Genomic DNA, 21,565 nt, shown 5'->3' with positions numbered 1-21,565 from the left:
TATAATGTGTGATGGTGATGTGGGGTTTTATATTGTGTGTAAATGATTAAGAGACTTGTTGTTCAGAGCTCGTCATTTACCATCAGTGCACCTCCTGAATGGGGCAGCATCAGTGTCCTGGTGCACCTCACCCTGCTCGACCTGAGCTCTGGTGGATTTGGGTGGAGAGAAACAAGAGAAAAAAAGAGGCAAACCTCTGAAACCTTCCCTTTTTTTCTGCCTCTTTTTCTTTCTTTTGACCTCTCTCCTTTGTGCTCGCCTCCCTCATTAACGCCCACAACAGGCGTCTTGTCAAGACAAGGATGGAGCTCCGCCATGTGGTCGGTGGGTGTCAGGGGTGGACGGAGATTGACCCCATTCACACACACACCTCCGCTCGCTTTCTCTCCACAAGATAGTCGCTGTCCCATAATCAGCACAGTAAATCACTATCAAAAACTGCTGATATCACTAAACTCCTACTCACAACAAAGTGATTTACTGTATCCTGCGTCATGTTAAAAGACTCCTGGAATTCCTCTGTGATATCATAAGGGCCCATACTGAGCTGAGTGCAGGAGATTCTCACACACATTAAAACAACATTACACAGTAAGATAATTTTGAGATGTAACTTTAACAAGCATTTAACAGCAGTATATTTACAAGTTTTTTTTCAGCAAGAAAGCGTGAAAACAGATGTTTCATTTGTGCAGCGGCCCACAAAATAATATTTAATATCTAATGTGATCCATTACATCTTGACTTGACTTTACTTATTGACTAGCTGGTTAAATTGCAAGAATGGCTATTTCAAAAGATGCTGAAATATACAAATAATGAACAACAACAACAACAACAACAAAAAGCCCTTACTATTGCAACAATGTTTTTAATAGCATTGTAAAAGAATGTGAAGTAAATTCCATAGAGGGTTAGTAAGTAAGTATGTAAATTTTATTTATATAACACATTTAAACATAGCAAAGCTATCCAAAGTGCTAAACAAAGTAAAGGAAAGTTAAATAAAGACAGAATAAAACCCAAAACCCAAACAAAACAGACAATAAAACAAAATTAGAATGAGTTTAAAATGCTAAGGAGTAGAGATACGTTTTCAACTTCGATTTAAAAATGGCAATAGAAGGTGCAAGGCAGCTGTCCAGAGGCAGTTGATTCCACAGACGGGAGGTCTGAGTCTCTTAATCTCCCTTAGTTTTTAACGGTAATGAGGGACAGATAAAAGAGCCCTGTCAGAAGATCTTAAAAATCTGGTAGATGACAGAGGAGTTAGAAGGTCTTTAAGATAGGATGGAGCTTGGTCATTAAGAGCTTTAAAAACAAACATCACAAGTTTAAACTGAATTCTAAAATGGACCGGAAGCCAATGAAGCGAAGCTAAAATTGGGGTGACATGGTCATATTTCTTTGCCCTGGTCAACAGACTTGCAGCTACATTTTGTACCATCTGGAGGCATGCAAGCGATGACTGAAGAAGACCCAAATACAGTGAATTAATCATCTAAACATGAGGTAATAAAAGCATGAATAAGCTTCTCCAAGTCTTGAAAAGACAAGAATGTTTTAAGTTTGGAAAGAATCTGCAGTTGATAAAAACTGTTCTTACAGAACTGATTTGTTTGGATAAACATAATTCTGAATCCAGGATAACACCAAGGTTCCTAACCTGGGAGGAAATTGAGCGGAAATTATTGCCCAGCTACTTAATGAGACCATTCCTCAATTTTGAGGGAACAAAAACAATTACTATTTCTGATTTGTCTTCATTAAGTTGGAGAAAGTTATTTGAAAACCACTTCTTAATATCCGAGATACATTCCAACAATGGTTGAATGGAATCGCCAGCTTTTCAGCATATAAATGAAATGAAACATTGTGCTTCCTAATAATATCCCCCAGTGGACGCATATATAAGTTAAGAAGAAGCGGCCCAGAATAGAGCCCTGGGGTACTCCACTAATAATAGGGGCAGAATATGAAGAGAACTTGCCTAACTCTACAGAAAAAGACATGTCTTTGAGCTGAACAATCAAATCGATCAAATAAGAACCTTATGATCTACAGTGTTAAAGGCAGCTGTAAGATCAAGTAGTATCAATACAGCATTTTTACCAGCATCAACTGTAAGCAAAATGTCATTGAACACTTTTAGGAAGGCAGACTCTAGCTGCATTTAAAAAATGCCGCAGTGACCTGTGATTTATTTATGTATTTATTTTATTTATTTTTTTTGAGTTCATATATGATTCCTTTAGATTTTACCTTAGATTTTGACTGTGGTTTTCCATCATTTGCATTCATATTGCATGGGAATCCGCAAACTTTGACTTGCATCTGGCAATTAATATTTGAGTCATTCACAAGAGGGCAGCCTTGTTTCAAGGGATTTTTTTGACTGAATGATAGTTTTCCAGCACTGAAATCTAAAAATATCTCTATTTATATATTGCTTATACATTCAGACTGTTTGCGTTTTATCACACAGTAGGCTACGTCTGAATGTGCGTGGTCATGCATGTGAACTAAATAGCCTATGTAAGCACGTCCATCATGACTTTCTTATAACAGTCATGAGAACAGCATGTGAGGGTTACAGTGCACAATAGTTTTGCCATCATGAAAGGCGATACATGGTTAAACATTGAGCACTATATGGCAAGTAGCCAAACTGGAAAGCCACTGAGGATTTCTTGATCCCTCCAGTTCTCTAAAATAATTTAAATAATTATTAAATAAATAATAAATAATAATAATAATAATGATTGTTACAATTATTATTATTTAATACTTTAATTAAATTAGGTAAATGTAATACGCCATAAAAATATAAAACTATAAATAACACAAAATTGCAAAAACTTTATACTCTTATTGGTAAAAATTGTGTTTATTGTGTTTTGCAAGTTTATTGTGATTGCAATCTGAAGGTGATGTAATTAATAATGCATTGTAGACAGGCGCTGTACTGCGCATAATCAGCCACGCCTCCTTTTAAAGCTCGCGGCTGCGAATTTAGCACGAGCCAGTCAGTTAGTCACATACAAACGCTCGTAAAAACGGATTATATGAAATAAGATTAAAACGCTGGCGTCATAAATATTATACAAATGCTGACTTTACAACACAGTGAGTCCGAGTTTTATTCGTTTATACGGAGAGTTGTCAAGCTGTGCTTTTTACGTCGGGTTAGCGTGTTAGCTTATAACTCTTCCAATTGTGGTTTGTTTGACAGAATTTGGCAGAAGACAAACAATCAGTCGAGTTTCATTTAGTTTGATCTATAATAAAGAACCAAGCAAGCGCCAGTGATTTCTTAAGGTAGAGGGATGTTATTATTATTTGGCTAAGCTAATAAAGCATTCATTTATAATGTGTCTTTATGTGATTTCTGTGAAATTCTCATTTATAAATGCAGCTAGTAAAACATTCACAATGGCCTGTCAGGGTCATATCATATAAACCTCAGTTTTACTTCACTTTAATGTTACCATCAGGCATGGGGTTTTGTTAGTATCACTGGAGGTTGTGAGACTCAAATCTCTGAGTGTGTTGATAGTTTGAGGCGGTCGGCAAGAGGAAATCCACTATCTGTGTGTCAAAACACACTTTATTCTTGCTTTGGCCACAAGCAAGTGAATTTATCGTGTTTGGGGCTCATATTCAGCATGGCTAAGCTTCAGTCTGGTAACGGAGTGCAGTGGAAGGACAGCAGGAGTCAGCGGGGCACGGTGGAGAGTCTGGCCGAGCACGAGAGCTCTTCTCTGGGCTCGGACTCTGAGCTCAACGGCTTCGCCAACACGGAGATCCAGACAGACAAGTACGGATTCATAGGAGGAGCTCAACAAAGCACAGAAGAAAAGTAAGTGGCAGTTACATTTATGGATGTAAAAGAAAGACTTTAAACCATTAATAACTTTTTATACTATAGAAACAGATAATAGAATAGCGATGAATGTGTTTGTTACTCGTTATAATAACGTCCAGATCTAATTGCATTATGTAATACTCATCATGAACAACAGTTATAAATAAATGTGAAACTTTTGCATACACATTCAAGAGCCCTTGAGCTACTGATTAAGCATTATGTAATGACTTACTCATGAAAGTTACTGTGAAGCACACTGATGTTTTTTGTTTTGCTTTATTGGAATTAGTGCAACATTTTCACACCTTCATGAGTGCCTTCATTAAGTGGACTCTGAATTGTTTTTGAGGACAGTCTTCATCCTCGTCCATGCGAGCGCAGATGAGTTGACAGGTCTATAACACCGCTGAAGTCCCCAGTGGTTGCTCTTGCTGAGTTCTTCTAATATGACCAGCTTTGAGAAGTGCTTGGTCAGCTCACATTCCTCCATCCATTTAAGAACGGATGTTGTATAATATTATAAGCTGTGTTTGTGTGTGTGCTATCATTTGCTTGCCTTTTTCTGGGATTTGTAGAAATGTAGTGGTCAAATTTTAGTAAATCAGTATAATCATAAGAACTGGATTAGTAAGTAATAGTTAATGTGTTTTTTTATTCATAAAGTGAAATATGTTTCCATAAAAAGATTTGGACAGGAATATATAAATTACCATAAGTTTTTATTCATGTTTTTGAAAAGTCTCTTATGCTCACCAAAGGCTGCATTTATTTGATAAAAAATACAGTAAAATATTAATATTGTGAAATATTATAATTTAAAGTAATTGTTTTCTATGTTAATATATTTTAAAATGTATTTTATTCCTGTTGGCGGAGCTGAATGTTCAGCATCATTACTCCAGTCTTCAGTGTCACATGATCCTTCAGAAATCATTCTAATATGCTGATTTGCTGCGCAACAAACATTTCTGATTATTATCAATGTTGAAAAGAGTTGTGCTGCTTCATGTTTTTGTGGAAATTGGAGTACTTTTTTCAGAATTCTTAGAAGAATAGAAAGTTTGAAAGTAAATAATTTATAAGAAATAGAAGAAATATCTTTTGTAACATTATGAATGCCTTTACTATTACTTTTGATCAATTTAATGCATCCTTGCTGAAGTATTCATTCCTTTAAAAGGTCTTACTTTTGAAATGTAGTTTATTAGCCTCAGGACTGGATATATTGTGCAGAATATATTTTGCATTATGCCAAAATTCATCTTCATGACAAATTCATTTTTTTCCTCTAGATGATCCAGTAAATTGCCAGCATCCTCCTCTTCTGCAGCTATTACAAACACTTGTCTGTTTTGCGTTGACTTACATGAGTGTCTCTAATGACTCTGGACAATGCAGTTCTGTTTGGCCAAGCAACCATTCACTGATCAGATTAATCTGCTGTTGAATTAATAGCAGAAAGGCGCATCTGTCCTCTACAGTTCTCACGAAGAATGTCTCTTATTCCCTGTACAACAGAACGTTTCTTTTCAGTCTCTCATTGAGACTCATGCAGGAGTTTCCCCTTATGCTGTGAACTCCCTTTAGCACTCAGAATTGCTCATTGATTTGTTTTGGCAGAACCTCGCTGCAAGAGTTTTCAGTTTTGAAATTAAACTGCTCAGTGACTCATTCAGTTCATTCGACAAGCAGTAGTGTGGCGGTCAGGCATCTAAATAGTTTTAATTGCTGATAAAATAAACAGCTCAAATCATCTGTCAGACATACAGTCTGTTTTAAACTCTGATGAGTATTAGCGGCCCACACAGAAACTCCAAAATGTATGCACATCCGCTGATCCTCGCATCTACGCTTATGTAATTTTTTGGCAGGTAACACATCTTGTATAATATGAGATACTTATGATTTGCATATTGCTTGGAAAAATATTTGATCAGAATACACGGCTTCTTATGAAAGGCCCTCAATTTTTTTTTTATTATTTTTTTTTAAGTAATGCTATTTAGCAGGGTTGCATTATATTGATCAAAAGTGACAGTAAATACATTTATATTCTATTCTTCCTGTTTTGTCTGTTCATCAGCGAATCCTGAAAAATATAAAGCATTGATAATAATCAACATTGATAATAATAATAAATGTTCCTTGAGCAACAAATCAGCATATTAGAATGTTTTCTGAAGGATCATGTGACACTGAAGACTGGAGTAATGATGCTGAACATTCATTCAGCTTTGCGTCATTGGAATAAATTACGTTAAAATATATTGAAATAAAAAAAAAGTTATTTTGAAGTGTAATAATATTTCACAATATTGCTGCTTTTATTTGGATTTTTGATCAAATAAATGCAGCTTTGGTGAGCAATAAGAGACTTCTTTCAAAAACATGAAAAAAATCTTACTGACCCCAAACTTTTCCCCAGGGTTTTTTTCTTTAAGTATAATACTCTCAACTTCTTTTTTTTTTTCATGTTAAAATCCATTCCTCAGAAATCTACTGATACTCCATTCTTGGCCTGACTTTAAGAAATGGATTGCATTAGTTCTGGCTTTGTCTCTTGAAAAAAAGCATTTTTACTGGAAAATGGCATTTTTCTCACACACATCGCTCTCTCTTTCCCATCAAATATTGTATAAAAGAGGTCTTTGAGGATTCTATGATTACTATGGATCCTCATGACGTTCATACTTAATGAGATTAAAGTCTGTTTGAGAAAGAGGGCTGTGCTCATGCTACGAGGACAGTGTGTCTACACAATTGACAATGACAATTGCACTTCTCTATGGAGAATCATTTACATTTCACTGTTTGGCTTTTGTTTCCCTCCATTTGTTTACTACTGCCTAGGAGATGAAACCAAGTGCCAAGCCTCTGGGGAGTGTTTTAGTGCACCAGATCACTTTTGGCATGCACATAACGGAGCTTCATCTGTGTTTGTTCTGATGTGCTCTGAGAGGAGTTTTTAATTTTTTGACTTTTGAGTGAGAGAAAAGATGACAGGAATATGCTTTCGCTCTTCAGCTGTGCCGCAACATGCAGAGCAACAGAAGTAGTTTTTCATCTCGCAAGTCAAATTACGGTAGTTACACTCACTGAGGAGTTCAGCCTTGCTTTGCTGTATTGACAGCTGAGTGTGGCCCGCTGTGAAATCAAAACCCTCTCCAAAAGAGTTTGTATGTTATCGCATGATTAATTGGAACCTGTGGCCATAAATAGTTTTTTTTTTTTTTTTTTTTGTGATGGTTTTCTTGCACAGAATGTGATTCATCCAATCAGAAAATAGTCTGGCCTGAACTATCCATGTAATATATTAACATTAACACTTTGAGTTCTTATTTTGCCAGAGTTTGTCTGTCTGTCTGCTTGTCGTTTTAGCCTAATGTGTTAGCAAGCACCAGGAAGGGAAAGGACAAGTAAAGAGAGCAAAGGGATATTTTTTGACATTCATGTGATTCCTGTTTTCCTCCTCTACTAACTGGTCTGAAGAACGCGTCTATAGGGTGAAAGGAAACACTTTCTGAGTACTTATGATACTTGAAGGGTCAAAGGGCACATGCTCAACCCTTTCCATGAGACAATTCCTCTTGTACTTCATAAGCCCGTCGTCCAATCTCCACTCAACACTCCATTCAACTGTCTCTGTGTTTTCAGCGTAACATAATTAGCTCAACCTGTGTACACGGGAAAAGTAGACAGGCAAACGGCGGGCCCTAATTCTGTTCCATAGATCTAAACAACCGCAATCATCTGTAATCTGATCGCTGACGATAATCCAATCTGGACTTCGTAATCTGTGTGTACACTGCACGTGTGTGAGTATATTTGCTTTCCATTTCAAGACCGAGCGTCTGCATGAGCCATCAGGGTTTATGCAGCCTGTCCTGTCACTGACATTTTGCCAGGGGATTATTGGATCCCTTTGTATCTCGGGGATGGACTTTCATAACATGCTTTTCATCCATCATCATCATAACATGCATTTCCTCCATCATAAGCGACAAATAAGTGTCCACAATAAAGAAAAGGAAAAAATGTTTCAAAATCTGTGCCACATTCTTAGAAATGTATTTTTTTTTTGTTAGTTCCATATGGTTTTGAAAAACTTTTATAACCTTTTCAACTGTAAAAGTGTCATTTGGTGTAACCATCAAACAAAATGTATAAACATATTTCCCTTACACTTTGAATTCTTGTGTACACATTTTAAGCATTATTTTCAAAAACTTTTAAAATATATCGCAAGGTAAAAAGTAGTATTTACAAATATTCTGATTCTGAATTAACAAATATCAAGCTTTTAAAGAGTTGCACCACATGACATTTTGTAACTGTACATTGCCATAAAAAGATCAAATTATCTTAAAAGACAAAAGGACACAGTCATAAGGGTCTGCATGTAACCTCTCTATGATATAATTTTCTCTTTTATGTTTTTCAAAGCAATAGTTTTTTCTGCATATTGGTCGCATCACATGACTTTGATATGGCCGATAAAAGTGTTTTTTTTATATTAATAAGCAATTTTATTTCTAAGAAATAACATACCTTTCTAATTTATTTCTGAATAAAATAACAAATCCATAAAAAAATCTGCATCATGCCATTGAGTAATAATCATGTAATCTCTGTTCATTGTATGCTCATCTTGTCCCATTTTTTTTGGAAGAAAGGCATTGTTGAAATATTCTTCAGTGTTTAATATGTTAATTTGACTCCTCTGACATGAGTCAGTCCACTTCCCACCGATCACTGCAGTTATAAAACACAGAAGCAGGACCAGAGCCATTAGAAGTGCTGTTTTTAATGCTCTTATTGAGGTTAAGTTATTCAAACAAACTCCAACTCTAATTGTAGTGGCAGGTTTTGCACAAGCACTTTTTTTTTTAAAACGATTACTGTAAGTCTCTGTATTGTATTCTTTTCCTGTTTTTTTTGGTAATCTGATATAAATGCACTCAATCACATGTTAAGGGTGTGTCTGTCAGCTGGATATAATAAACAGCATTTCAAGCCGAGGCGCTGGGGTCACTTAATCAGACAGAACACAAGTAAAGAAAGATTCCCAGAAACACTGCTTTCCCCAGAGATCTTCCCCACTCTTGACTGTCCAAATTGTTCTTATAAACAGTCATCCCACATTAACATCACTTTTTATGGTTGTGCAGCCTAGTAATACATTTGAAGGCATTGCTGCTAAGTTGCTAAACATGATGGTAATAGTTGAAAACGGGTGTTTTTTCTACTGCAGTGGGAAGCAGCTTGTGTTTTGGATTTCCCTCAAGATCTTTCTGTGAACATATGATGACACCCACAGTACTCGGTTTCAATTGAGATAATTTGACACCCACATTATGCTTTTCAAACAGTGCCTTGCTGTTGTTGTGGACATATCAGGTCAAGAGATATCAAGCTTCTTCATGTATAAGGATGAGTTTGTAAACCTGAATTTCTAAACATATAGGGATGAGTTTGTAAATAGTATGTATATAAGGGTTTATTTGTAAATAAATAGGTGTGAGTTTATAAATTAATAGGGATGAGTATGTAAATATGTAAGGACTGATTTGTAAATAAATAGGAAGGAATTCGTAAATATGAAAGGATAAGTTTATTACTAAATAGGGATGAGATGGCAAAAAGGGATGAGTTTGTTAATATATAGGGATACATTTCTAAGGGTATGTTTACATGACAATGATGTTACTAAAAACGTCAAGTTTTTCCTTTGCGTTTTTTCAAATGTTTTGCGTACAGACGACAGCATTGTCAAAATGATCCCCGTTCACAATGATACGTGAAAACGTCTAAAAACGCTGTATTATTCATGCCAGGACAGTAGATGGCGATGTCACTTGAAAAGAAACACTATGCATCTCCTCACGTACACATACCTATAGAATGAACACATAAAACGCATTCGTATGACGTCACCGATTTCAAAAGTTTGCATTTTCAGTCCCCCAAAATGCCTTTGATGTGTAAATGAGCAGCCAAAGTGCATACAATTTCTGTTTTTAGTTGAAAATGGTGTCATGTAAACGCCCCCTAAATAAATAGGGTGAGTTTGTAAATAACTTGGGGTGAGTTTGTTAATATAACCTATAGGGATTTTATAGGGATAGGGAGTTTATAAATATATAAAGATGAGCTTCTAAATGTATAGGGATGAGAATCAAAAGAAAATGTCATTTTTTGATCCAATTTTTACAGATTCCAATAATGTTTTATTTAAATCTGTTCCCAGATAATTTCTGTACATCTATAAAATGTGTCTTAGCAGTGTATTGACACAACCACCCTACAATGATAAAAATCCTTTCACACCTTTTTTTTTAATCCCTCAAAAACCGAAACGGTCTCAATTATCAAGCCGTTTTGATTTTCTGAGCAGTTTGATGTCATAATGCTCAGGCCCCGCCCACGGCCATTGACGGACTGCCCCGTATTAGCATATCTCCGCCCTCAGCCAGTTGTACGCTGTCTGCCATTTTCTCTGCGCTCGAGCAGCTGTAGCCACAACAATGTCTCGTAAGCAAAGCAGGTGTTTTGTAGTAGGATGTAAAAGTGAACATAAGAGTCTTCATTTTCTCCTGACATCAGAGCCACTGAGGACTCAGTGGATTAGTTTTGTTTTTGATGGTAATGTGCCACTGAATACACAAAAAACGGCAGAGAGGGGCGGGGTGAGCAGAGCTCATTAGCATTTAAAGAGACATGCACCGAAACGGGTCGCTGTGAACACAGCTGTTTTTGACGAGGGAAAAAGGGTGTTGTTTTACATGACCATTGAGGAATTTTAACCAAAGTACCAAAGCATTTTATGAAGACCCTAAAGAATCATACCAACTTGTGGAAAATGGGCATCCGATGTCCCCTTTAAGATTTGAATATTTAACTACACATAACACAGTAACAGTTTTCTCATTTCATATCAGGGACCCGATGAAAGTAACAAGTCCTCTGACCTTTTTAGTGAGGGATTGGGTTGTTAGGCTGATTTAAATCATCATTGTCTGTTCAGTAACAACCATGCTGTTACTAAATAGCGTTGCAGAAAACTGAGTGACAAATGCACCATTGCCATTAACAGAACAGAATGTGTTGAACGTCTGTTCTGAACAAGAACCAGTTCTCGGTTCCCAACCCTGTATTTGCTAACGTGTGATTTTGTAGGCGTGGGTGTGCTTGCATGCATATTATATCAGATAAATGATCTAATCTCGTTTTGTTCTCACTCAATGCAGTGATAATATTCCTCCAGATGTGCTCCGGCAGAGAGAAGCCAAATGGCTGGATATGCTCAACAGTTGGGACAAGTGGATGGCCAAAAAACACAAGAAGGTTGGTCTCTGACAAACAGACCTGTGTCCACAGGTTTTATTTATGTTCTCGAATAGCTCAACAACATGATGTTATCTTAGGAATTTGACTGCACATCTCACATTGTGTGCTTCCAAAGTCACAAACCTTTTAATAGAATCAGATAAACTTATGACCAGGCCCACATGAAATATCCGCCCACAGAACTCCTTATTGTATTGTTTATATTGACCTTTGGCCACCCATGTGCTTTAGATATCAGCCATTTAAAAAAACACATTTGTCATAAATGTTGTCTCTACAATCATGTTAAATATTATTTGCTTTTATAATTCTCGTTTATGGTTTTCTTGGTTTTGAATTTCTCTCCAATGACAAGCCTTCCAGACAAAATACAGGGTTAGTCGTTTCTCAAGTTAACAGCAGCTGGATGCCACATCAGCAGCTCATGCATAATTACTTTAATTCTGCTCGACACGGCCGGTCACATTTTACCATCCAATTAAGCAAATAGAAATTAAATACACTTTCATGTCTTTATTTCTTGAGCACTAGTGAATTATGCAAGCACTCTAAATGAACTCTGAATGTCTCTAGAGTGCTCTGGGATTGATGGTGGTTTGTGTCACTCACAAAAAAGTATAAACTGAGTTTGTGAATGCAAGTGCTCAAATGAATAATATTTGTATTAAGACAAAAGGTCATAGTTCATCCTAATATGCAAGTGTACAAGCTCAGTGTCTCTCTCCATCTCTCTGAAGGTAAAGTTGCGCTGTCAGAAGGGCATCCCTCCATCACTCAGAGGTCGTGCGTGGCTTTATCTCTCTGGTGGGAAAGTGAAGAAAGAACAGAATCAGGGCAAATTTCAGGTTTGTCCACTTGAACCTTTGACAGCGGCATGGCTCTGTTCCAAAACAATTTGATTATGCCACCTTAAGACACCATATTTTTTTCCAAATTTTAAGGCAGCCAAAATATGAAGCAGCACAGCTGTTTTCAACACTGATAATGATAAGAAATGGTAAATGATTTCTGAAGGATCATGTGACACTGAAGACTGAAGTAATGATGCTGAAAATTCAGGCTTGAGTCACATTTTATAATCTATTATGATAGAAAACAGTTATTTTAAATTGTAATAATATTTCACAATATTATTGTTTTTACCATACTTTGATCAAATAAATGCAGCCTTAGTGAGCGTAAAATACTTCTTTTATAAACCTTAAAAAAAATCCTTAACTTTTATATCCTTTACAGGGATCGAAATCCCATGATGCAAGGTTCAAGGTGGTGGACAAAGCATAGAATTTTTTTTTAAATCAATATAAATTTCATTCAATATTTAACATTTCAGTGCAACTAAAAATGGACACTTACCCAGTATTTGTGTGCGTTATGTATTTTTATGCCAACTCAGACCTCTAATCAGTTATCATTCTGTTTTGGGGTTTAAAAGACTATAACATTCAGTAATATTATTCATTTAACTGCACTGACACAATCAAATGAGAACAACATTTGAGCTGAATTGAGCTGAACAATCACACTATTGCCTTCTATAGAGCTGCTTTACAGCTGAAATTGAATTCATTTCATAATTCATTAAATGTTTTATGATGATGTTTCATTAATGTGAAGCTGCTTTGCAACAGTCTGTATTGTATAAACTGTTAGACAAATAAACATGATTTGACTTTATGTGGCAGGAGTTGGACAGTCAGCCTGGAGATCCTAAATGGCTGGATGTGATCGAGAAAGACCTCCACAGACAGTTTCCATTCCACGAGATGTTCGTAGCTCGAGGAGGCCACGGGTAAGTCTGCCCTCCCTTTACCTGCAGGCCTCTTCTTTTGAACCCCATCACTTCTGTTACATCATCCAGTCGTGTGTGTGCAGGCAGCAGGATCTGTTCCGGGTGCTGAAGGCGTACACACTGCACAGACCAGAGGAGGGTTACTGTCAGGCTCAAGCTCCTATAGCTGCAGTGCTGCTCATGCACATGCCTGCTGAGGTCAGTCTGCAGTCCATTATTGTGCTTCTCTCTGATCACTCACTGACAGATGGTCCTCATTGTAGTTTTGAATGCATTTCATAAATGATTTATTGATTTATATATTTATCTATTATGATGTTTTATGTGATTAATAAAACACTAGAATTATTGGTAACACTTGAAGCCTTTATTTATAATGCACTATAAATGTACTCATAATGTGAGTTATAATGCAGTATATTTTCACACATACTTGTAACCCAAGTTAAAATGCATTATAAACTTTGCAGATTTCTTGTTGTGTCTGAAATTGGTTGTTTGTCATGTGTTTTAATGCATTTTATTTTGTCAAGGTATAACAATGAGTATAAATGATTTGTGAATAAGATCATATAATGCATTACATGGCATAATTAAAGGAATTGTTCACTGAGAAATGAAAATTTCCTGAAAATGTATTCACCCTCAGGCCATCCAAGATGTAGGTGAGTTTGTTTCTTCATCAGAACAGATTTGGAGAAATGTAGCATTACATCACTTGCTCACCAATGGATCCTCTGCAGTGAATGGGTGCCGTCAGAATGAGCGTCCAAACAGCTGATAAAAACATCACAATAATCCACAATTAATGTAACAGTTAACATCTTGAAGTAAAAAGCTGCGTGTTTGCAAGAAATAAATGTCATAAAGGCGTTTTACCTTGAAACTGTTGCTTCTGGCCAAAATATGAGTCCATAATCCATAATAACGCTTCCTCCAGTGAAAAAGTCCATATCCTGTTGTCCTCCCACATCAAAATCCACCTAAAACTGTTTTTGAAAAAGCAATATTATGGACTTATATTATGGACTCATATTTTAGCTGGAAGCAGTGGGTTGAAGTTAAAAAGGTCTTGATGGGATTTGTTTCTTACAAATACGCAGCTTTTGGTTTCACAAGATGTTAACTGATGAACTGGAGCGGTGTGGATTATTGTAATGTTTTTATCAGCTGTTTGGACTCTCATTCTGACGGCACCCATTCACTGCAGAGGATCCATTGGTGAGCAAGTGATGTAATGCTACATTTCTCCAAATCTGTTCTGATGAAGAAACAAACTCACCTACATCTCGGATGACTTGAGGGTGAGTCAATTTTTTTTTAGCAAATCTTCATTTTTGGGTAAACTATTCCTTTAAAGGCTTTAAGTAAAGTATTACAGAATTTTCTTTATTAATATAATATTTATTAGTTTCAGTGGTTTTAATTATTTGAGTACAGTAGCAAGTTAAACTCATACCCTATTCTGGTCTTTTACTCTTTTATGGCCATGCTCTGGCAGGATGCGTTTTGGGGTCTGGTCCAGATCTGTGAGAAGTATCTGCCCGGATACTACAGCGCAGGCCTGGTAAGTGGAGACAATATACAGTCCTCCTCCATTTAGCACTTGTCACTGCATGTTGTCAACCCAAAGATTCACACGAGAGCAATCACCCTGAAACACTCGATCGATCAATGACGAGATGCTGATGCTCTCATGTTGATGTGGGAAATTTGCTGATGTAGAGAGATCAGAGTTCAAGGGTTGCTCCTCTTGTGCTTCACATCCTGTCTAATCCAGAACTGATTAACCAGGCTAAACTGCGGCTGAAGTGCCCTGTCTCAACAAGACTTATGCAGCACAATAGCTATTTAATTTGGGAATTTATGGCTTCTGTCTAGATCACTCATTTAACACTTCATCTATTGTCAAAATGATGACAAAATAATCAGTCAAATTACTGAAAATATTCGAATCAGGAATGTCAGAATTAGAATGTGTAGTTTGTGCATTAAAAATGTCCGTCAAATCTGCACAAACTTCCTGTTTCTGTCAGAAACCCACACGTTGAACGCTGTTCACTAACCCAGCAAAGTTTTTCAGTTTATTTTCTCCAGCATGCGGAGTTTTTTTTTTTTTTGCAGTTTAGTTAATGATGCACAATGTATTGGTACCATCTCGGATTCTTTTTTGTTTATCACTATCGGTTGCTATTGTCTTTATCGGCCAATAATGAATATTTAATTATGCATGGTTTTTCAGTTTATTTTAATTAATTTCCTACTTTTTTACTTTTAAATAACCTTTGCAGTTATCTAATTGTCACTTAAAATTCATCTTTAAAAACACTAAACATCATTAAATGTAATCTATGATGGATTTAGCAAATATCAAAATGAATATCCATTTTTCATACAGTAAATTATGATATCGTGATGCTTAAATTAACTTCAAAAAATTAAATATAAAATAACATAAAAAATGGAATATATTGCAGCATATTGGATGTATAATATCCAGTCATGTGGAGCAGGAGTTTTTAGGATTGTATTGTGTGCAGGGTTACCTGTCGCTTTCATTAGGGTGCTAATTAATTAATTAATGCTAATTACTCTCAAATGGACCAGTGCAGTCTTAAGTGTTTCTAAACCCGCTGTTGTCATCTTTCTCTGATATACAGTGGGTACGGAAAGTATTCAGACAGAAGAAATGGACAGCACCTGAGTTAAATATATGAGTGTCACAGCAAAGGGTCTGAATACTTAGGACCATGTGATATTTCAGTTTTTCTTTTTTAATAAATCTGCAAAAATGTCAACAATTCTGTGTTTTTCTGTCAATATGGGGTGCTGTGTGTACATTAATGAGGAAAAAAAATTAACTTAAATGATTTTAGCAAATGGCTGCAATATAACAAAGAGTGAAAAATTTAAGGGGGTCTGAATACTTTCCGTACCCACTGTATGTATTTTGTGCATAATGTTTTTGCTGGCCTGTTCTATTACCAGGACTCCAGTGCAATCCCAGCTTTATGTGAGGTCTTTTGTGTCTGACCTTCAGGAGCAGAGTGGGTGGCAGATAAGGGGTGAATTAAACCAACATCAGGATCTTGCTGTCTCTCTTTATCACTCGTTCTAACTCTCTTCTGCCTGGGGGGTTTCCTCTTACCATTCCTGTTTTAAGCTTGTGAATTGTTGCCGTCACAAAATTTGTTTATCACATCAATGTAAATAACTTGTATTTGCAAGAGCGTCAGATCATAGGAACTTATCAGCAAAATAATTCAGTCGCCACATATAATTTACATTTTGAGAATCTCTTTAAAATGAAAAGTTGTTATAGGGAAATGGATCCACTGCGGTACATGCCAGATTTCCCTTTGTCATCTTTCTTTGTTTCTTCCTCATCTCTCTCTTCACAGGAGGCCATCCAGTTAGACGGCGAGATCTTGTTCGCTCTGCTCAAGCGCGTGTCCCCGGTGGCCCACCGGCATCTGAAGAAATACAAGATTGACCCTATCCTCTACATGACTGAGTGGTTCATGTGTGCCTTCTCCAGGACGCTGCCCTGGGTGTCTGTCCTGCGCATGTGGGACATGTTCTTCTGTGAGGGTGAGACTCACTCTTAAAGCCTATCCAATACCATATGCACTTTGTCCTTTCTTGATACCGCACCCCTCCACCAATGAAAAAACTGTTTACAGCTCACTGGGTTCACACCTTGCTACTTGTGACATTTACTTGCAGACTGCAACAACTTGATGCCAAAGCAGAAGTGTAAATGTTTAACATGCTTACTTTTGGACATCAAGATGTCCTAGTAAGGACTTTTTTTTTTTTTTTTTTTTTAAATAAAAATATAATTCAAATTATGTTATTTAATGGTGATCGATGAATGATGAATTAAACAAATTCAGTGAATAATGTATTAAAATACATGTTCAAAATAAAAAATAAAAAATTAAGAGAATTAAAAAAAATGTAATTAAGAAAAAATACTAATACTTGATCATTATTATTATTATTTAAAAAAAATAAAAAGTAGGATGCACATGTTTTGCAGTATTGCCAATCTATTATGAAACTTACTGATATACAAGTAGTGCAAATGTTTCTGTCTTAGATACACTGTTACTTTGCTTGATGGGCATGCATGTCTGTGTGCGTTGCAGGAGTGAAGATCATCTTCCGTGTGGGTCTGGTGCTGCTGAAGTGCATGCTGGGATCTCAGGAGAAACTGAAAGCGTGTCAGGGCCAGTATGAGACCATGGAGCTGCTCAGATCTATTGAGCCACGATACATGCAGGAGGCTTTCCTAGTGCAAGAGGTATCGCCCACACATATGAGCTATCATATGAGCTACACATATCAGCTCACCTATGAGCTGTACTTCAACTTAAAACTTACTTTTAATTACAATTTTTTTTTAACATGGACTAAAAATGTAAAATATCCATATTTTCCCGAGAGATGGTACTCACTGAATAACAGTGTAGCACTACTACCACAGGAATTGTTTATGATTGTGTATTACATGCTGCTTCACATACTTATTAATAGAAATAGGCAGTACACATTATTTCCTGTGCAGTATGTACTCAGCAGTAGCCAGACATAGGCTGTGACTCCCTCTGCTGGTTGCTTTTGGCACATGCATGCATTAAACAGTACAATTTGATTTGCCAAGTAATAGTCCTTTGAAAAATTCTCACTTAAATGAATTAAATATACTTATTTTCTACAGATTTATTATTGTTATTGACTTTTAAAAAAACGTACATCCCCACCATTTCAGGTCATTGAGTTGGCCGTGTCTGAGCGAGACATAGAGAAGGAACATCTCTCTCAGCTCCGGCGCTGGAAGGAGACCCACGGAGAGCTGCACTGTAAATCCCCTCCCAGAATGCACGGCGCCAAAGCCATCATGGCCGCTGAGCCGCCCAGTCGCCAGGACCTCAAACAAAACCCCACGATCGTCGTCGAAGTACCGCGGACCACCGAGAGCAAGATGGAGAAAGGGAAAAAAGCGAAGAGCAAAGTGGACAAGAAAACGGACACGAAAAACACCTCGCCACCTCTTAATCCGTATCTGTTACCCAGCAACCCAGCATTACAGAGCGATAACCTCACGCCCAGCGAATCGCAGCACCTGCAGGAAGACACACCCCCGCAGGGCTCCAATCAGAGTCTCAGTAGCTCCGAACACGACACCTACCTGTAAAGCGCTGGAAGAGGGACGCCAGTGCTGACCGCTGAATGTTTACTGTGCAGAAACATCTGCCTCCCCACTCTCAGGATTTGGCATCGAAGGAGAGATCACATGACACAAAACATACTTATGGGAGTCACAATCACATAGGAGAGCATGGATAAAACCGTACATAATGAGGTTTTCAACTGTGTTTACATGATTATATGTATATGTGTGTGTGCATGTTTGGAAATGAAATGAAGGACAAAGAGCAAAAACCATCTCTCAGATCTCCAAATGAAGCGTTAATGAGCTGCGCTGGATGCAGATGTTCTTATGCTGTTTAAACTAGTTAGCGAGTGCAGAGGACATACTGTAGTGGGATGCAAGTACATTTCCATCATCTGCCTCAGGAGACTGAATTTGTCTGTTTTTGTATTTTTAAAAGAAAAAACTAAAAAATATTTAAGCATAAGTTTAAGATTTATGCTTTTGAACTGCATATAAAATTTCCATCCATTAGGTTTACACAGTTTTAACAGGAGCAGTCATGCTCCTTTAACATGTCAGTCATACATAAATGAAATGGGTTAGATTTCTGTAGTTGTACTGAACTGAATGTGTTTAAGTGCACAGTTTATATATTTATTATCATCCCATACTAATATTTAACAAATTTTGTTTGTTCCACAGCTAGCCAAATTTTAACCATGTTCATTCAACTGAATCAATTTAATTGTTTTCACAATGACCAGATTTATGCTGATTGATTGATTGTTTATGATAAAACCATGTAATCCAAATGGATGGAAATTTCATATGCATTTCAAACACATCTTAGGCCTAAATATATATATTTTTTGAGTGAACAGTTAACGAAAAAAGAAAAAAAAATATCACCCTTTTCGCGATCTTATTTTTTTGTGGAACCAAAAAGCAGCAATTTTGAAGAATCTTTCCACTGCAAATTTCCACAGAAACCCGTCCGAAAAAAAATCTCAGAAAAGCATTAAAATGCCATTCAGTAATATTATATGCTATAAGACTGCTTTAATGGTGTTTCCTGAACTTTTAGGTCGGAAGACCTGCATTAATATTCTTCAGAAAAATCTGAGCGAGTAAATAATAACTGACTGAATTGTTCCTTTAACTATTTGATATTAGCATCAAGATGATTGTGCATTTGACTGGCAACGAATATTTGTATGAAGTGAATTCAGTCGTAATTCCTTGTCTTGACCACTAAGGGGCTCTATTGAGCTGTTTTTAAATCTCAAATTCAATTGCATTTCACCTTGTTGAGCACTAGATGAATTCCAGAGATCTGCATTATATCAGGAGACCAAACATTTCTGTTCTGTCAAATCTTCATTTCAAGCTTCGTGCTCTCTGACAAAATGCTACATATATAAATCTATTTATCTTAGTACCAAAATGCACGTGTATAAAACAGAATCTAGCTGCATAGATTTGAATTCCCTGCAAAAGTCAATCGGAATCAATCCATTGAATGAACTTTTGGGAGAAATATTATATGAGCCAAATAACAGAGGTCTCTGCTCAGACGGGGTTTGCTCCTCTGTCATGACAGATTCTCTGTACATTCCATATGTTTCAATTCTCCTCATGATTTCTGTTGCGGTTTGGTGTGGTCTTGAGTGTAAATGAGCTGTGTACAGGTGTGCTGGACCGTGATCTACATGACTTTAACTGTCAAATTCTTGAGCAAGAGATTGTTTTGCACATTTCCGTCTTGATTTACTAAAACTGAAGGGATGCTGTAGGGCACAATCCTCTGACCTTTTGTAGGGTGAAGACAATTATATTTTTAAAGATCTATGGATTTATTTTCTCTGATGTAAATAGCATAGCCAAGACAATTTTAACACTATTTTATTTCTCTTCTTGCTATGACTTCTTGTAAGTATGGAAGATATGTATATTCATGAGCATTTATGGCCAGGTTTGCTATGTATGCACTCATTGATCGAGCTGTGTGCATATTTTTCTTTGGGAGGAAGTGATAATTTTGTGAGCTAAAAAAAAAAAGAAGTTATTTAATTGAACTGACTGTTTGCCACAACAAACAGGAACCACAAACAGATACTTAGTATGCATGCTTGATATATTTGATTGCTGAATTTTATGCTTTGATGGTCCAGGTATCATATTTATCAAGCTTTTTAGAATTAGGTTCAGTTCTCTCGTGGGACATGCATTGAGGTCGAGGAGATATATTTATGTATAAAGTCCCTAAATGCTGTAATAAAGCAATATTACGTTTTTAATGTGAGAGGTAAACATTCTTAATGTTATCAATTAGAGTTATTTCTAAAATGAACATTGCAGTACAATTTGGGAGAATTCAAGTTTTTGAATGAGTTTTAATACAGGCTGTGTGCCAAAACATGTCACTTCGATAAGAAATGAAGTTACTTTAGATTTTATTTTCTTGTGTTCACACTCAAATTGTTCCATCCTCCTGTATGCAAATTACATTTCTGAGCAAAAAGAAAGAAACAAATTCATGATCAAATAAATTTGATACTCTCAGATTCTGGTGTTGCTGAATGATTCTTTGTGGCTGTCACTAGCGAGTCAGGCAGGGTCCGGAGGGAAGGCTGAGATGGAATGAGGGATGAGGAGAGGTGAAAGAGGCTACTGTGGCCGTGTGGACGGGACACCTGTTGTCCTCGCTGCTTCAGCTCTGAGCTCTCTGAGATTTGCATGTCAAAGGTGCTGGCGTGCTCCCTTCTCCTCATCTCCTCATCGCTCCCCAGCATTTCCCAGAACCCCTCCTGTCAGCGGATGTACCCATACAAAAGCATTAGTCAAACCTCAAATGGAGCCAATAACTGGCCTCTAAAATGCATTCTAAAGAGTGAGTATGACTGTTTATAACTTAAATGCTCAAGGCTTCTGTCATTCATTTCCAGTTATTTTAGCTATACTAAAACCGGTATTTGTTATCTTTATAATTTATTATTGTTATAAAAACAACGAAATTGCCAGCCACTCACAATTAAATCCAGGCTGGAGAAGTTCAAGCAAAAATATATTTTATGTAAACTAAACACTGTGCAAAAGGGTGCATTAAACACTAGACCCAGGCAAGCAAACACCACATTGCTCATGTTACTTCAGTGCTCACGTTACAACCACCTTTCACCCTGTTTCTGGATTACTAATTAGAGATAATCAGCTGGATTCAATTAGCAAGTGGAACTAAAAAAAAAGGCAATTATACAAAACCATAATAAATATACAAGACAAATATGCAAATCATACAATACAAAAAAACGCAAGCAATTTAGAATTCATTCCAATTCATACCCTAAGGGAATAAGGATTTAGGTTCAAAAAAAAAAAAAAAAAAAAAAAATTCCGT

The 21,565-nt window shown here is 36.7% G+C and overlaps 1 protein-coding gene across 2 annotated transcripts; it reads left to right on the top strand.

The window, feature by feature from the left end:
- The first annotated feature begins 3,010 nt into the window (after positions 1–3,010).
- LOC107685145 (TBC1 domain family member 10A-like) lies at positions 3,011–20,677 on the top strand. 2 transcript variants are annotated; one of them, XM_016481662.1, is made up of 10 exons: positions 3,011–3,126; positions 3,665–3,859; positions 11,116–11,212; positions 11,953–12,060; positions 12,901–13,007; positions 13,091–13,205; positions 14,509–14,574; positions 16,409–16,598; positions 17,159–17,313; positions 17,782–20,677. In XM_016481662.1, the coding sequence occupies exons 2-10, from the start codon at positions 3,666–3,668 to the stop codon at positions 18,205–18,207; spliced, it is 1,458 nt and encodes a 485-aa protein (XP_016337148.1). In that variant the 5' UTR covers positions 3,011–3,126; position 3,665; the 3' UTR covers positions 18,208–20,677. The 2 variants fall into 2 exon arrangements, with proteins under 2 accessions (XP_016337148.1, XP_016337147.1); XM_016481661.1 differs by having other exon boundaries at positions 3,495–3,859.
- The last annotated feature ends 888 nt before the right edge of the window (positions 20,678–21,565 follow it).

Source organism: Sinocyclocheilus anshuiensis, unplaced genomic scaffold, assembly GCF_001515605.1.
Source record: "Sinocyclocheilus anshuiensis isolate Anshui unplaced genomic scaffold, SAMN03320099.WGS_v1.1 scaffold914, whole genome shotgun sequence".
In the NCBI taxonomy this organism is placed as follows: domain Eukaryota; kingdom Metazoa; phylum Chordata; class Actinopteri; order Cypriniformes; family Cyprinidae; genus Sinocyclocheilus; species Sinocyclocheilus anshuiensis.
This window is presented reverse-complemented; position numbering and strand designations above follow the sequence as displayed.

Coding starts and splice junctions, on each gene's coding strand:
- LOC107685145 (XM_016481662.1), top strand. CDS start 3,666: ATGGCTAAGCTTCAGTCTGGTAACGGAGTGCAGTGGAAGGACAGCAGG. Junction 16,599..17,158: donor GGACATGTTCTTCTGTGAGG/GTGAGACTCACT, acceptor TGTGCGTTGCAG/GAGTGAAGATCATCTTCCGT. Junction 17,314..17,781: donor AGGCTTTCCTAGTGCAAGAG/GTATCGCCCACA, acceptor CCACCATTTCAG/GTCATTGAGTTGGCCGTGTC.